This window comes from Phocoena sinus, chromosome 21 (assembly GCF_008692025.1).
Source record: "Phocoena sinus isolate mPhoSin1 chromosome 21, mPhoSin1.pri, whole genome shotgun sequence".
Taxonomy (NCBI): domain Eukaryota; kingdom Metazoa; phylum Chordata; class Mammalia; order Artiodactyla; family Phocoenidae; genus Phocoena; species Phocoena sinus.
In genome coordinates this window covers 31,963,247-31,981,449 of record NC_045783.1, presented here as the reverse complement: position 1 = coordinate 31,981,449, position 18,203 = coordinate 31,963,247, and the positions used below count along the sequence as shown (strand labels likewise).

The 18,203-nt window shown below is 43.9% G+C and overlaps 1 protein-coding gene across 1 annotated transcript in view; it reads left to right on the top strand.

Moving 5' to 3' along the window:
* Positions 1–17,697, top strand: part of ZMAT4 (zinc finger matrin-type 4) — a 340,674-nt gene extending 322,977 nt beyond the window's left edge. The window contains exon 7 of the mRNA XM_032618467.1: positions 16,134–17,697. Coding sequence (XP_032474358.1) covers positions 16,134–16,152 — 19 coding nt within the window. The 3' untranslated portion in view covers positions 16,153–17,697. The remainder of the gene's footprint in view (positions 1–16,133) is intronic.
* Positions 17,698–18,203: the final 506 nt, after the last annotated feature.

Here is an 18,203-nt window from a genome sequence, read left to right as displayed (position 1 = left end):
GGAGGAAAGATGGGTGGAAGTGTCCCAGATTCCTGTCATCCAAGGAAATCAGGGCCTTTGGAAGACAGAGAGGAAGGCTGTCTCAGGGGATCTCCTGCCTTCAGGGAAAGGATCCTCCTTGCCCTCTCGGCTGCCCTCTGTCTTGGTCTGGTAGAAGCAGTCAGAGGACTCTGCACTTGGGTCCCTTGGTCTGAAACCACCCTCCCTGTGGAAGCAGGTCCCTGAGGCATGTTCTCGGGGACCCATAGTGGCTGTGAGGCCAGCTCTCCAGGCTGAGAGGGCGGATTAAGCAAAGCATTTGCTTAAAGTGTTTTGATAAATTTTAGGAGAACTCCAACCTCAATCTGGCTAAGTTGCATTTTGGTGGAAATGAGGATGGATGAGGGCAAGTTTTGAGAAATAATAAGCAGAGATGTTCCGTAGCTAAATCACAGAGTCTGATATGTACATCTCAGGGGTTTAAGCAGTGAGGAGACACTGGAGAGTTTTAAGTAGGGAAGGGACCTAATAAGGTTGTTTTTTTTTTTTTTTTCCTCCAAATAAATCAGTGGATGGATTAGAAGTTGTGATAAGAAACAGAGAGAGCAGGTAAAACAGGTTATGTTCTGACTATTGCAGTAATACCGGAAATGCGGAAGCTCGGAAAGGTGTTTGGAAACTAGAATTAGCGACACTCGGTCACCAGTTGTGTGTGAGGCGTCTTTGATTTCCAGGTTCCTGGCTCGGGCACTAGACAGTGGGGTCATTTCCTCAGCTAGGGAGAGACTGCATGTAGAGACACTGGTCTGGGGAAAAAAAGAATGCTTTTTGGACAGTGTGGCATTTTAGATCCCTCAGCACTGATTTACCCAGAGCTCAAACGATGACTCAAGGCTTCAGATGCAGACTGGGAGTTGTGAATCTTTCCTTCCTGGGAGGCATTTTAACAACCCCGGCATGGTCAGCAGCCGCCTTGAATCTTGTAAAGTGAGGGGTTTAGCGAGCGTGCTTCCCTTGCGTCTGGGTATCGATTTTGACCTTTGTCTACTCAGCAGAAGTCAGTAAAGAGAACAACAGCCATGAATTTCTCATCACATGGACAAGGTACTCTGTCAGCCCGTCCCTGTCTCTGTCTTTCTCTGTCCCTTTGGGAGGATGCGTCCTTGCTTTCTCCAGACAGGTGTGTGGGGTGAACCTGCAGACACGAGCACCCTCATCTCTGACAGCTGATGATGGATGGATGGAGGGGAAAACATTACCTGGCTTCCTTGACCCAGCAAGGCAGCAATCACCAGAATCTCTAGTAAAACAGTGTGCTTTGGTTCCAAACTTCACTTCCATTCTTTAAGTTTCATGACATTCATTCAGGCAACATAAAAATTTCCAAGCAAAATTGTATGCGTAAATCACACCATCTTGGGGCAAAGGAGAAAAGAAAGAAAGATTGCTGTGATTCTCTGGGGAATGTGAAGAGGGTTTGAAAACAGCATTTTTAAAGCACTTACCTGTCCCAGGAGGCATCTAAGTGCTTTCGTTATGAGGTGCAAGCTCCTTCTGCTTTACCGCTCGGTGGGCCAATAAATCAGGACACAAAGTGTAGGGACAAGGAATAAAGACGTTATTTGGAAAGCCAGCAGACCAAGAAGAGGACGGACTGCTGTCCTAGAGAAGCTTCTGGCTGGGGTCTGGATGCTAGTTTCTTTTATGGAGCAAAGAAAGGGGGAGGTGAGGAGGTAAAGTAAAAAGGCCAAAAGTTGTTGCAGTATCTCCTGGTTTGGGCCAGACTCTGGGAGGGTGTGTGTTAATTTCTTCTTTCCTGCAGCCATTCACAGGTGGACCTGGTCAGAATGTTCCCTGTGAGCTAAACAAAGGTATTTTAGCTTAAGGCTTAGCACGGGAAGCGGGGTTCCCAGAGACGGACCATTATGTACAATTTTAGCTATAGGCACCATCCCTTTAGTGATTAACTTGTAGCAAAAGCAATAGAACACAAGGTTAAAGTGAAATAAACAGATCCAATATGGAGTCAGATTTGTTCTTCCTTAAATGCACTTTGTATCATTTTCCCTTCACCTTCCCTGTCTTCCTCCTCCTCTCTCTCCTCCTCTTGTCTTTGTCTTATTTTAATTCACTAAATCCTAAAGGATGAGGTCACTCCTAGGTCCAGAACACACTGATGGTTTTCCAGCTGGCTCACCATAAAAGCCTCAGCCCGTACCAGCCTACAAGGCCTGCACTCACCTCACCGTCGTGCCTACAGCTTTCTTGTCCTCCTGCAGACACACTCCCTGCTTTGTTACTCCTTGGACACCTCAAGAGAGCTCTGTCTCAGAGCTTATGCCCTTGCTGATCCCCTGCCTGCTCTTCCTGACAACCACTGGTAATTTCCCAGCACATGCAAGTGGCAAGTCTCCCGACCACTCTTAAAAATTCCAATGCTAATTCCTGCCTCGCTTTATTTTTCTTCAGAGTCCCTACTGCCTTCCGTTATACTGTATAATTAACTTATTCTCATCCAACACCAGCCTCTCCCTACCAAAATATAAGGCACAGATTTTTGCCACTTTGATTTCCTGTTGTGTCCTCAAGCACATTACAACAGTGTCTGGCTCTAAAAGGGCAACTATTAAAATTCCCATTCATTTTCATTAATAAATATTAATAATTAATAGTAATTAATGCGTATTAATAGGACTGGGCTGAAAAGCTGGAATGGTTTCCCCAAGTCGCTTATTTAGTAAATGGCAAGGCTTTAATTCAAACCCAGATCTGTGTCTGGCCCACGATCCACGTCCTTTTCACTACACAGTGGTTTCCTTCCTCTCTGAATAGCCAGCTAAATACCTTCCTATATTCAGGGAGTGGCTTCTGCACAGGGGTTCCCGCTTTCTAGACTGAAATGTGGTCAGGGATCCGATTGTGCGAAGGCAGGAAGGGAGAGAAAGGTGCTCGGCCACAAGCCTGCTGGGGGGTTTTCTGCTTACAGGAGTTCAACGCAGGTGCCTGGGGAGATCACCGGAAATCTTCCTGAAGCCCAGGCTGCATCGCCTGCACACAGACTCTGGGAAAACTAGTGGCACACGCGAGCCAGCCAAAGGCTCCGCTCTGACTGCGGGCACAGCTGTCTAACTGGAGCTTGCTGTTTATTAACATAAGTTGCTTTGCCGTTCGGAAATGGGAGTTAATCAGAATATGGCAAATGCTGCACCTTGAGAAATGTCACCGCTGGTCATGTTTGCATTTCCATATTTGTTCCTTGTTAGTTTAATGTGTGTGTGTGTGTGTGTGTGTGTGTGTGTGTGTGTGTGTGAAATGCTTTTAAAAAAAATTACGCTCTACTCAGACCCGCCCCTGGTAGCAGGCTGTGTCGGAGTCTGTTCAGAGGGTATGGAAGAAGCATCACTGAGCCCTATTTTGGTGCAGCTGGATGCGCTGCACATAACCTACATTTCTGTAGCAATCGGTTAGAGCAGAGTGCTTCCTGACCCTGGCAGCTCACAGGGAGCCTTGGAGAGCCGGGCTCCCCTCCCCCTTCCCTACCTGCCAGTCATCAAGGAGCAAAGGTCATGGGCTGGAAGGGATAATTATGCTGCCTCAGGACCCGGTGCTCCCCCATGAGGACCACTGCAATGTAATTCATTTCTTCACTCTTGCTTCTCAAGTATTAACAAAAAGTCAACAAAAAAGGCTTTTCTTCTCCACCAGGACTTGCCAGCCCTGGATGAGAGCAGTCAGCATGAATTTTAATCAGAGAGTCTGTTTTTCAGCCCTGAATTTTCCATAATCCATTTTTTTTTTTTTTGTCTATTAATTGAAAGCGAATATGCGTAGAGTTTGAGAACTGATGGATTTGGACGCCTGGGAGCCCAGTGGCTCACATGCCGAGCTGGGCTGGCGTGCGCCTGTCGGCAGAGCCCACGCTTATATAAGAGGTCCGTTAGAAGATGATGTCTTTCTTGTTGAAGTGATTCACACTGTGGTTCTTTAAGTGGGTCAGCCAGTGCTGTAAATTAATTTACACAAAAGGAAATCACAGTTTCTCTTAATTTATTTTTATTCTTTTAGTAATGAATCTGTAGAGGGGGTGAGATGCACGCCCTGGGTAAGGGGGGGTTCTCCTTACTCAGATCTTCTTTTTTACTGTATCTGGGCTTTTGCTCTGCTTGCTTCCAGCTACTCTACCCTGCTTACCTTTTCCAGGTGTGTGGCTGTCATGATGCAAGGGCCATGCCCACCTCCCTCAGAATGGCCCGAGGCAGGACCATTCTTCCTTGGTCCTCTAACTTCTCCTGTGATCAAAAGGGCCCTGGAGTGATGGTGTTTGAACAGGGACACATAGATCTTTTTTTGTTTTCTGGCCAAGATTTAGTGAGGGGGTGTCAGTGTTTCAGAGGATTACTGGAACCAGAGCAAATCATGCCTTGGTTGTGCTTTTCCCACTTGATATTCTATAAGATTTTTCTTCTACTTACTGACTGTATTAGTTTCCTAGGGCTGCCGTAACAAAGTACCACAAACTGAGTGGCTCGACAACAGAAATTGATTGTCTCCAAGTTCTGGAGGCCAGAAGTCTGAGGTCAGGGTGTTGGCAGGACCCTCTGAAGGCTCTAGGGAAGAATCTGTTCCAAACCTCTCTCCTGGGGCCTGGTAGCTCCTTGGCTTATGGTAGCATAATTCCAGTTTCCACATGGCATTCTCCCTATATCTGTGTCCAACTTTCCCCTTTCCCAGCATCTAAGGATGCTGGTCATATTGGAACTGAGGCCCATCCTACTGCAGGATTACCTCGTCTTAACTAATTACATCTGCAGTGACTATTTCCAAATAAGGTCACATCCTGAGGTTTTGGAGGTTAGAACCTCAGCATATGAATTGTGAGGGGAGAGGGTGGGGGACAGAATTCAGTCCATAACACTGGTCATTAGTTATCTGTTGTTGCCTGACAAACTACCCCTAAACTTGGTGCCTTATAAGAATCCAGGCCTGACTTACCTGGGTTCTCTGGCTCTGGGTTTCTCCTAAGGCTTCCATCAAGTCTGCACTAGGGGTGCATCTACTTCTAATCTCCCTCAGGTGGTCGTGGGCAGGATCTAATTGCTTGTGAATTGTTGAGACGAGGGTCTCTATTCCTCACTAAATACTGACCAGAGGCATTTCTGGGCATGGGCAGCTCACAACCATCTGAACAAGAAAGCAGGAGGGCAAGAGAGAGTGTGAGATGAGATGGAAATCACGGTCATTTATAACCTAATCTTGCAATAATACTGTCCATATCCTATTTGCTAGAAACAAGTCGTGAGATTCAGCCCACACTCGAGGCGAGGGCATCACACCAGGACATTGGTACCAGAATCCAGGGACCGTTGGAAGCTCTATTAGAAGCCACTTACCACAGTCTGTCCTCTGAGTCATCCTCCTTTTTCATGAAAGCTAATACATGCTTGCTCCCAAGTAGTTTGCTTGGCCTGCTGCTTGCCAGTAGAAAGTCTGGGGTCTACTGGCCTCTTTTCATTTTGTACTGTGTCTACTCCTTTTGGTCCAAAATGACAGTGTTTCTGCTGATATCATTTTCTCGAAAACTCTGTGGGATTTCTGTGAATCCAGTAGGGGTTCACTGTACTAGAACAAGGTCACATCCACAAATGTCTTTGAGAAAAGCCTTCCTCTAGCTTTGCGTCCTGTTGAGAAGGCCAAGAGTCAATGCCCAATTGTCCCATTGAGACAACCCGTAAGGCACACCTTCGGTCTCTTTACAGGCTGCTGTGCAGGACCCAGTAACAGCCCATGCTTTGATCTTTTTAGAGTCTTAACCCAGGGTTCTGCAGTCTCATTCAGCTCTGTCTCTAGACCACATTTTTCTGACAGTGCTTGGAAGCCATTTCTTAATTTTAGCATCTTTTTCTGTCCGGGGAGGCTGAGAATTTTCAAAATCATCAAGTCTTTCTTCCTTTTCTTTTAACAGTTCTTCCTTCAGTTTCTTACTCTTGCAGTTTACTATAAGCAGCAAGCTGAGGCCAGATGGCACCTTCATCCCAGCTTAAAAATCTCCTCTGCTGGATCACCAAGTTCATTAGTGCTGGTCAAGACCGCTCTGTGAGGGGGAAACTATATTTAACAGCCCCTCCCATGCATAATTGCAACCCACCCCCCATGCCAACTCCCTGCTCTTCCATTCTTACTCCACCATTGGCTTCATTGCCCTTTGCAGTCCCTGACCACTTAGGTCAAGGTTTTCAGGATCCCCAGGCTGACAAACATCTTGTTTCCAATAGCTCAAGTCTCTTAGTTTCAAGTCCTTGGACACCCGGAAGTCCAAAGTGATAGAGATTCATCATGTAAGCAAAACACTGATGATGCTGTAGTTGGCTAATATGTTACTCCCACAACCCTATCTCAATTAAAATGTATAAAATAGTCTTTAAGGAGCAGTAGAAACACATCATTGCATAAAGTTATAATTCTGATGATTTACATTTGAATAGCTTTTCCCACCCATTTTACCATTTACAAAGGGTTTTCATTAACCTACTTATTCCTCACAGACATCCTTTGCGGAAGATATCTTTTCCCCAGTTTCGAGCTTTGGGAACTGGGGCTCAGAAAGGTCAAGTCATTTTCTATCAGTTACATGATTTAGAGGATGTCACGTGACATTGGAATTTCAGACTCCACACCTGCGTGCCCTACTCTGCATCGTAGATGTCCTGTGGGGACATAGATGTCCTGTGGGGACATAGAGACTCTACCCTGTGGGGGTAGAGTCGTTTGGAGTCGGGGATCAGGGTGGGTATTTTTATTAGGATGATTTCTAGATGTGGCCGAATTGTCTCCGCATCTTTGAGTTTCCCTACCACAGACACTGCAGACACCACTGCCCTCTCTTTGTAGTGTGTGTTTTGTTTTGTTTTGGTCCAGACCCGGGTGCCCTGGAGGATGCTGTACCAGACCACGGTCCTCCAGAGGCTCTCTGTGAGCACATGCTGGCCTTCTTGGTCCTATTCCTCGGCCTTTTGGCAAATTTATAAGATAGAGTTTGGCTCTATTGGCAAAATGTCCTGACATCTTTCCGTAGTGAATTTGGACATCTGCTGAAAGATTTGGCTGTGTTTATAGCTGGTGCTGATTAGCAAATAGACTGAGTCTGAAGGGAAAATAAATTAAAAAGGAAAGGAAAAAGTTGGTATAGAATCTTCTCTATCTGTGGATTTGTCGTTTTGGAGTTTGTGATCATTTAGATGGGGCTGAACTTGGAGCTGGATGACTTAAAGGGTCGAGTCAATCTGCAGTACAGTGACCTTGGCTGGGCCACAGGACTCCAGCATGATGGAGGGTAAAGCACCTAGAGAATATATCTGTCCATCTCTTGATTGAATAGTTGAGAAAATTGAGGCTTGGGGAGATGAAGCTATACTTGCAGTGTAGCCATTAAGTGGTAAATCCAGGCCTCGATCTTAATTTAATGCTCTTTCTGAGGTCACTTGTTCCATCACACAATGTTCTGGTGTTTTGATAAGAATGTAAGAATTGTCAAATAACTTGTTATAAATATTGCATTGTTATGTTCGTCCAGCAGGCTGGCTCAGGGTACCAGGGTCCTCCGTGACCCCTCCGTGGCCCATGTGTTGGTACAGAACCCCGTGTTGCCTCCAGCAGCTTCCTGCCGTCTTACTCTCTATCTTGGCATCTTCCCCCTTGCAAGCTGGCTCTATCCCATCCCACCAGATTTCCCAGTTGCCATCGTAGCAATCAGTGTTGCTTTACAGCTTTTATCACTTCTGTTGCCGTTCCTTCCCTTCCCTCTGACCTCACCACGAACTCCATCAACACGTGCTTCTGCCAATGTGTTCCTTTGCTTCCACTACTCCATTTCATCGGCCTTCGACCCATCTCTGCCCAAGGGCCAGCTTTGGAGAGTGGTTTTCCCCTTCTAAAATTGCTGGCCTGAGCATACCAGGAATTAGCGGGAATTGCTAGCCTCCAGGTTGTCAAAAGACAGGTGCCCCAGGATGTTTGCATGAGAGCTGAAGGAGAGGAAGACAGTAGATCAGGAGTTCGGACATTTCCCCTTTCCTGATCCCAAACTTAGAGCCATTGAAGTGTTTGAGAGAAGAGTACAGATTATTTGAACATAGTGATGGTCAGTCTGTCCGTGAAATGCATCCATTGTTTTTCTTCCTTTTTTTTTCCATTTCAGGGTAAATTGATGGATTTTAAATGGTTACAGAACTTTTTAAAAAAGAACTCTGATCTATGTTTCAAAACATCTCTGATTGCAGACACTTTGATGGTTCTAGACCATCACTGTCCAATAGAAGATCCTGTGGTGATAGAAATGTTCTGTATCTGCTCTACACAATGCAGTAGCCACCAGGTACAGTGGCTTTGGAGAGCTTGAAATGTGGCCCGTGGGACTGAGGAAATAAATTTTACTTAATTTTAATTATTTTACATTTAAATACCACATATAGATACTGGGTACCACAGTGTAGTCTAGACCACTTTAGACCTTTTTTTTTTCTTTTCCTGCCGGAGGGGACTTTGTAAACCCATCAAATATTAGCACTCCTCCTACCCCCAGTATCTTTATGTTATACTCTGTGGTTTCCCATGACCTTTCCCGACTCTGGAAACACATAGAAGCAGAGATGCCCTTGGGTTCTAGAAGGCATGTCTCTCGTCCACACCCTATCTCTGTTCCTGCCAGTTACATCAGCCACAGTAATCGACTTCGCCTAAAGCAAGGGCCCGTACAGCAGAGTAAATAATACCAGTACTAATAATGATAATGAGAGACCACATGTATTCCTTGTTCCATGTGCACAAGATACATAATACTTACAGGTGTTAACTCATTTAGTCTTTTAATTTATTTATTTATTTTTGGCTGTGTTGGGTCTTCGTTACTGCGCACAGGCTTCCTCTAGTTGTGGCGAGCGGGGGCTACTCTTCGTTGCCGTGCGCGGGCTTCACATTGCAGTGGCTTCTCTTGTTGCGGAGCACGGGCTCTAGGCATGCAGGCTTCAGTAGTTGTGGCTCGTGGGTTCTAGAGCTCAGGCTCAGTAGTTGTGGCGCACAGGCTTAGTCACTCTGCAGCATGTGGGATCTTCCCGGACCAGAGATCGAACCCATGTCCCCTGCATTGGCAGGCGGATACTTAACCACCGCACCACCAGGGAAGCCCAACTCATTTAATCTGGAAACAGTCCTGTGAGCTGTTATGCTATTATTATATCATCCCCATCTTATGGATCAGGAAACAGAGGTAAAGGCCACAGAGCCCATGAGTGCCGGCTCTGGGATTTGAAGTCCAGCGTTCGATGGTGGAGCTCACTCTCTGACAACTGCAGAGCTGCCTCTGCCTTATGCACCACTGCAGAGAGGCTCCCGGCCTGCCCCCTGCACCTGCTCGGTGCCTGTCCCACACTGAGGTGGGCTTGGGTGCTGTCCACTAAACCAGAAGCAGAGCCAGAGAGGTTTGCTACCGCGGTACTGCAGTGAAGTTGTGGCACTAGTTACCTAGGATCAGCAAAGCCTTCACGAGGCGAGGGCATAATCCTCCATCGGGCCACCTTCACTTCCGACACCAACCGCAAGTGCGGGGGATCCCCAGACTATCTGTGCTTCTGAGCAAGAGCTTACAGATTCCAGGGTCCCTCCCCTACCTCAGGTTCGACAGTTCACCAGAAGGAACTGCAGAACTCAGGACAGCACTAGACTTATGATTAGTTTTATTATAAAGGATAGAAACCAGGAGCAGACAAGATGCACAGGGTGAGATCTGGGAGGGTCCCAAATGCAGAGCTCCTATGCCCTCTCCTTGTGGAATTGGGGGAACCCCCCACCCTCCCAGCACATTGATGTGCTCACCAACAAGGAAGCTTAACTGAGTTTCAGTGTCCAGAGTTGTTATTGGGGTTTTGTTTCTTTCAGTATGATGGATTGAATCATTGGCCGCATGACTGACCTCTTGGGGTTTTGTTTTTTTCAGGATGATGGATTGAATCACTGGCCACATGACTGACCTCTGTCTCCCGCCTCCCTCCCCTCCCCTGCAGTTGGTGTAGCATCATTTGGCTGAGAGCCTCAACCCTCTAATCACATGGCTGGTGTTTCTGGCATGACCAGCACCCATCCTGAAATTATCCTGGGACTCACCATGAGTCACCTTATTAGGATAAACTATCAGGGCCCACCATGAATACCAAAGACACTCCTATCACTTAAGGAATTCTAAGGGTTTAGGACCTCCACCCAAAACCTGGGATGAAACCCAGCTAAATTCCTTATTATATAGCACCTGCACCAGAAATGTTTCTTTCAAGTGGCTAAGATCAAGGATAAGGACCTTCGAATTTCTAAATTTTAGTGGTTACTAGACATATTCATACATGCTATCTCGTTTAATCCTCCTGAAACCCCCAGGTGGAAGATATTCTTGGCGTCTTTGTATTACAGATGGATAAACTGAGACTAAATAAAGTTGAAAATGCGGTACACGAATATTCAGGTAGTAGAAATTGGTGTTGGAATTTAAAACCAATTTCCTAACTTTAGATCGGAAGTCCCTTGAACCTATAAGAAGAGGGGTAGAAGAAGATAAGAATAGAGATACAGATGCTTTGAACTCTTTTTTTCTTCGGCACGCGGGCCTCTCACTGCTGTGGCCTCTCCCGTTGCGGAGCACAGGCTCCGGACGCGCAGGCTCAGCGGCCATGGCTCACGGGCCCAGCCGCTCCGCGGCATGTGGGATCTTCCCGGACCAGCGCACGAACCCGCGTTCCCTGCATCGGCAGGCGGACTCTCAACCACTGCGCCACCAGGGAAACCCAGCTTTGAATTCTTAATTGTGTTTCTTGTCTGAAAATGCAGGATAGAAGTGGACTTGGCCAGGATAGGACAGGAAATGAGGATTGTGTGAATCTGAGTTAGGTTCCTTCCCAAGGAGATGATGATTCCCTCTCTGGTTTTTCTTCATGGGTTACTTGGAGAAGCTCATGCATCAATAAGTCCTATGTCAGGCCTTATCCCAAGCATTGAAAATACAGAAATGGACAGAGTCCCAGGCTTTTTTGCAGGGAGTCAGAAAGTAAATGCAAGATGGCCATAGGATGTGGTGAGAAAAACAATAGAGGAAAGCACTTAGGGTGGGCACCTAATCAGGATGGGGTAGGGGGAAGAGAGAGTCAGGAAAGATTTCCTGCGGGAGATAAAGTAGGAGCTGGGGCTTAGAAACAAACAGAGATTAAGAAGGCCTAGAGTTCTATAAGGAAATGGTACTGGAATCTCTTGTCTCAGTCCAGGAGGCTGATGGGTCCTGGTGATGCCCCCAAAGCTAGTGCTTTGCCGGTTTCTTGCTCTGTTTGCATCTGCCTCAGCTGTGGCTAGAGCCCCAGCATTGGGGGAATGGGGGCTCGGGGTGTGGGGTGCGGGGTGCAGACCTCGGGAATGCTGAGGGTATATGGGTGTGCCCGGGGCTCCATGGAGTTTCTCTTCTGTACAGCGAGGACTTTGGACTTTTCGACATGTTTCCTGAGAAATGTTAGATGCCTCTAACATTTCATCATTTTGTATTTTTATGAAAAATGTTTTGCAAAGCAAAGGAATAGAGTAAACAGGATTATAAAGAGAATATTTGCCTTCTTAAGGGAATAAATTGTTCTCAAACACATCAGGAACGTTCATTTGCATAGAAACAATGCAAATTCTACAGAACGGAGGCTTGTTTTCTTAGGTGTTTTGGTAAGTTAATTGCAGGTCGTTCTTGTCAATTGTGCTGCACTAGGTATATTAGGCAGTGGTAGAGCTGCATCCATTTTAAATCTTGTATACTTCTGAATATTTGCAATTCCTTGAATGTTCAGAATATTTGAGTTTTCTCTGATCCAGCCTGAATTTTCTTAAATTAGTTCTGTATTTAATGGATTATACATATACTAGATTTGCATTTCCAAGAGGGTTTGGAGAAGTCCATCTTGTGTAGCCCAGCTGAACCCCATCCACTTTTAGTTATCTGGGGTTGGCTCAGGACCACCCAACAAAGTTCATACAATCTGTCAGGATGCAAAGCCCTATCTGTACTTCTAACTTCCGATGTCTTGTGGTCTTTCTGCATCTTTCCCCCCCTATAACTATGGAGTGCCCCCCATATCAATCAGACTACATAGACTTCCACTAATAATTAACACTTTGCAAGCATTTTATTTGTTTAGACAGCTCTTGAAGATTTGGGCATCATGGAGTTAGTGCCGTGCACAGAACAAAGCTGTCTTCTTGGTTCTACTCTCTCTGCTCTTCATCCTCTTCCCCCTTGCCCCTCATTCTCTTTCTCTTCTCCCCTTTTCTCCCCACCCCACTCATTCCCTGCCATTCACCCCTCTCAGAAGCAAAACACACTGCATCCCTTGTCTTAAGCGTAGCAGTTTCCCAGTCACTTGGGCATTTTCTTGGGGTTTTGTTCTCTACTCCTAAGTGGTTGCTCAGAAGATTCCAGATACATTTCTTATTGTGTTACATCTTGCCAGGGTTATTTCGTGAAAGGGTATCTTGAGGAAATATGCTTCCACTAAGTGGAATGAGAGCAGCTGCCGGGGATGAGTTCCTGGGCAAGAAGAAGAGCCTATGCAGACTGTAGAAGCACGTGGGAGTCTGGCCAGTTCAGAAACCTCAGGTAGTTCTCTGTGGTCAGAGTTTAGGGTGATTATGAAGGTGACCGACAAAAAGATGGAGCTGGAGAAGCAGGCAGCAGTCACATCGCAGAGGAGCCTTGTGATTGTATTCTTCTCCAGTGGGTGATGGAAACTTAGTGAGTCAGTACCCCAGTGCGAGGAAGCAGCACAGCTGGTTGCAAAGCTGCCAGATAGAAGACCGTGCAATGTCAAAGTCCTGGAATAGGGCATGGATGGGTAGGGGATGCCGAGGAAATACATGTTCATGAGCAAACCAGGAAGCCAATGAGATTTGTGGTTGATTGGTTATGGGGTGAGGGAGAGAAAGAAACAAGTCAGGGAAAACCCCGAATTTCTGCCCTTGTTTCTTATTTGCCAAGTTAGGGAATGCAGGAAAAGAAAGAATAGAGATTGGGAGATGTTCAATTATAGAAACATAATTTAATCTGGAAACATAATTTTAATAACATTATAACTATCTTAATAAATTGGGCAAAGATGACAAGCCCTTGGACATCCTTCAAGACACAGACAGCAGGCTGAATAAGTTCAAAGTCACAACTGTCCAGCAACATGTTTGTGGGAGACTCTGGAACATAATTCCTATCTGATGAATCCTGGCCATATGATTTCGTATAAGCCACGGCTCACGACTTTGTGGTTCATGTCACTGTAAACTTGCTGCCTGACTGTCAGAAACTGGGCTTGACAGGGCTGAGGATCTTCACTTTGCTTTTTAATTGGTTTATCAAACAGCGTAAATTCAGCCTGGGATTGATGATTCGTTACATTTTTCTCTAGTCACCACCTTAAACACACTTGGTCTGAGCCCTTTCTTTCCTCCTATCTCTCTCCTTGATAATATCTAAAAAGACTGTGTATATTTCTGGTATTTTCAAAGGTGAGAACAGTTTAATTTCAGTATTTAAGACTCCTTTTCAGGTATTAAGTCCTTATCAGATGACGTAAGACTTCTATCTCGCAGCCCATTCCAGCATCCTTGCTCTCTGGACCTTCCTGGTCAGATCTGTGAAAGGCGTGATTAGTGGAAAGAAAAGCTTTTTTCACTAACTGGTCCTGCACGTGTGATTTTCATCTGGTTGGGACCCTGGAATCCAAGACCTGCCTGCAAGGTCATCACATCCCTCCTAAGGCAGGAACTCCAACAGGGAAGAAGGTAGATGCAACCCCAAACCCCCTGACATGGAAACTTCTCTTCCTGAAGATCAGAGATATCCAGCCCGAATTGTTCTAAGATTTTCTCACTGCATTCTAAGACCCTGAGATAAGTCCCAGTAATCTTTAGTTACAGGGTTTTGGGTTTTTGTTTTTAGATAATGACACAAAGCCCACATTGTCGTCATTTTTACCGTAATACAAGTTGAAACTAAAGTGAGCTCTGAGTATGATTGCTATGAATACCATGCAATGGAAATTGTCTCTTCAAATCGAATCACACTGAAGACTCAGAAAACAAAGACTGTCCCTCGCCACAAATGGAAGCTATGTAATGAATTCTTTTTTCCCTATGCCTTTCTTCAATTTTCTATTTAAAGAAATTTCTGAAAATACATGAATTATGCAGCTTATCTCTCGGATGGAAAAGAATTTTCTCCTTGGATTGGATGACTGCATATTTATTAATAGCAGTAAAAATTTCCATGTTCTTTTGTATCAAATGGGATGCTGACTAAAATATGAAAGAGCCTTTCCAGCAATAATAACAGTAACCCGTAATGGCTGAATAATTATAAAAGCTGTATGGAACTGAAAGACATTTTAATTTGTCATTACTTCTGTGTGTTTAGGAAGGATCTGAATAGTTATTCTGACGATAAAAAAGTAGAGTGTACTCTTTTTCCTCATTATGGGATTATGTTCTTAATGTACCACTTTTACTGTAAGTTAAAAAAAAAAAAAGCAAAAAAAAAAACCTCTCTTGTGGTTTCTTCTAACAATGTAATCATGATTGAAGTCTGCTCAGCTGGGAATATATTTGGCTTTCTTACTATTATGTAGAGATTCTGCACTTCAAACTCATTTTCATTTGAAAAGTGTTCATCTTTGCAGATTTTAAAAATGAGATTACGCTTGTTTGCTTAGTGAGAACTTCCAACCATTATGTCACATTAATTCATGAAGATGACAGGGACTATAGAATTTCCTTAGGTCATGACCGGATGGTAGCAGGAACTGAATATGAGATTCTTAAACAGGTTTTTTCTTTTTATAACAACTATTAAAAAGCATCAGTGTTTACCAGGGTCATTCCAAGGTAAAATTTCAAAGCTATTTTTACCCCCAGAATGCAGGTCGTCTCCATTTTCTTTTGGTCTGCATTATCCCAACAGCATTCAGTTCTTACTCAGGTCCTAAGAATATTTTATGACAGCGCTGTTTTTTGGAAAATAAAATGTCATGATATGCTGTGTGCTTCTAGGTGAGTGATAGAGTATTCCTTTGTGGCATGTGAATTTTCATTTACCAGATTTCCACTAAGATATTTAGATCTTAGTGTTGAGGAATAGGAAAATCTATGCAAGGATTTTGACATGCTCCAGCACTTTGCCGCCCTCCCCACTAAAATATAGCTTTAGGGTCAAAGGCAATTGTTAGAAGATACTCTTTTGGCAGCCTGGTTGCAGCCAGAGGATACCTTCAATACTGTGAGAAAAATGCCCTTCACATCATGTCAACAAGCTCTTTTGCCTTTGATTCTGATCTTTCCCAGGGTTCAGCTCCCACCCTTGACAGCTGATGACCTTGTGCCATTAACTTAGCCGATTTCGGCCTCAGTGCTCTCACCTTTAAAATGGGGAGAAATGACATACATATTAAAGGTGGATGAGGGGATCCAATTATCACGTAAAATAAATGTGAAAGTTTTGACACATGGTAGGCATGTAATACATGGAGGTATCTTCTTACCGTAAAGGAAAACACAACTAAAAACCCGTTAAAAATTAGTTATCTATTTGATTTAAATCTATACTTTTGAGAGTAAAACCAGAAACAATTTCTTCCTATTTATCCAACTGAAAATTTGAATGAATTGAAGAGGGCTTATACTTCTTTGAAATCTAAATGCTATAATGTTGTCCTTCCCTCCCCAAAAGAGGGTTTGGCAAAGAGTGACACCTGAAACTTAAAGATGTGTGTTTGCAATATGCCATATATAAAATTCAATTTATTATTTTAATTTTAAAGAACTTTCAGAGTGAATTTAGTGTCTGGATTGCCAGTATAGAGATATCTGTTTTCTTCTACATACACTGAAGTGCATTGGTAATTGAATTATTATATATACATGCTATTTAGAACTTAAAAGGTTCATCGTTATCAATTCACCTTTATTTTAATTTGATGGCTAAAGTGGTATGGGGGATGGGAAGAGCTTAAGAGAGAGAGAGAGAGAAAGGGGAGTGGGGGCATAGATGGGACTATGTAATTATGAAAGAAGGTAAGACTGTATTTCCTTCTGTTTTATAGCCTGAAGAATAAGCAGTGAAAACATCAATCAAGAGATGAGAAAAAATAAGTTAGGATTTCTGTGCCGTGGAGAATCGCTTACCAACCACCAGAAGAAGATTCTTTCTGGAACAATGAACATTTCTTATGAGGATTCACAGATTAACATATGACTAATTTAAGTTTTGGAGAGTGAATGAGCTTTCTTTCTTTTTTTTTTTTAATTTTGTGGTAAGTTATGATATTTGGATGGTTTTTAAAAACTCTTTCCTGATAATATATTTAGCACATGTTCTCAATTATAATCCTATAGCAAACAGCATCGTTCAAACTTGAAGGCAGTGGAAAATCTCAATTTCCAATTTATTCTCAGATTTCTTCAACATATAATTATTCTGTTAAATCCTTGCTGATCGAGATGTAAACCACTTCAATCATGAAATAAACTATTTTTTCATCTTGTTGACGTGACTGGTGGCAACGTGCACAGAACCAGACAAATCACTATTAGTAGAAAATATGTAATGGACACAAATTCTCACTTCACCTTCAAAAATGTGAGCCATCTTTGCCATCTGAACCAGGATGAAGAGGGTAATCAAGGAGGAATCCTCGTCTTTTTTTCCTGATCATTCAAATAACAGTTTCTCAAGGTTAAGCCAAGTCCTCTTTTGCAAGCTGCCAAAATAATAACTTAGGAAAAGGATTCGTTTTCCTGCATGAAGATCCTCTTAGGCAAAAATGTCTTAATAGCAGTTGACCTTGATGAAACGTTTTCCCAAAGGCATTCAAAAGAAGAATGATCAACCCCATACGAGAGGGAAATAAATGAGGGCTTCTTATGAAGTTGGCCTGAATTGTGGGCTTTCGTGTAGGGCACTGGTGATTTGGAAAGAAGTGAGTGAATTCTGAACAAATGACCGCCTTGGGTATTGAGGTCACCTGTTCCTCTGTTTCTCACTGAAGTCCTTTTTGCTGAACTGAGATTCAACCACTTCTTTAGGGAGAACGCCACTGACAGACTGGAAAACCATTACTCTCTGATGGGGACTATCTCGGAGGTTTAAATTTCTAGGTTGAAATCTTCTCCATGGCGAGTGGATTTGGAGTCCTACAGGCTGGCTGCAGAGCTGGGCATTTAAATGCTTCTTAGGGCCTGGCTGGGGTTGCCCTTTGTGCATTGTGACTGATCTCCTGGTGTCAGGATTTTCTGTATGTCTGTGACTTTTCCACAGAGAGCTGAGGTGGTTAAAGCTCAGTGAGCAATAAATGAAATGACTTAGACATCACAGTGTTGTTACGGAGGTGTTTGCAATTTGGCACCGTTCTCTTGAGAAAGGTCCACTCAGGAGAGACCAGACTTGTCAGTTTCCGTGTCTGCAGAGAGGAGAGGCCACGCCAGCCACGCCAGTCATGGGCCATCCCTTGGGAAGGAAGGAGGCTTTGAAAGGAAGCAGTCTATTTTTCTGTTTTGGAAAGCACACAAAAGAGGTGCAAACCTCCAATGATGACTTTTCTTCAAGTGTGTAAAATAAGGCTTTCTTTGTCAATTCTGCTGTAAAATAAGCATTGTCCAAGTAAAAAAAAAAAAAAGGAAGAAAAAGTCTGTTTCTGTTTGTGAGTGAGCTCACATCCTTCAGTGTTTTTTGTTGTTATTGTTGTTAATAACAGTACGGACTCGCCTATGAACACAGATCTCTTTCGCTTTTCAGAAAGGCTGTGCCACACCCTTTATAGATAAGCTCCCAGATATAATAATCAGATTATTTCAGAATTCCTCATCTAAATACCATTGCTCTTTGGCAACCTGTCCAGTGCAAGTGAATACCCCGCCAGAGGTCTGTGGTTTGTTTTCAGATTTCTTTTTTTTTCTGCCCCTGCAGATAAAGGGAATTGTCATTCCAGTGTACCATGGAGGTGATGATGAATGTTATTTATATTTGGGGAAGTCTTAAATGGAAGCATCTCTGCTGGGGAAGCTAGCTACTTGTTGTTTCTGTTCCTTTTTTGGGGGTATGGTTATATTTGCTTAATTAGGTTGTGTCTTCCCTTCCAATGTCATTAGGAACAACGGGACTGAGACGTAAGGGA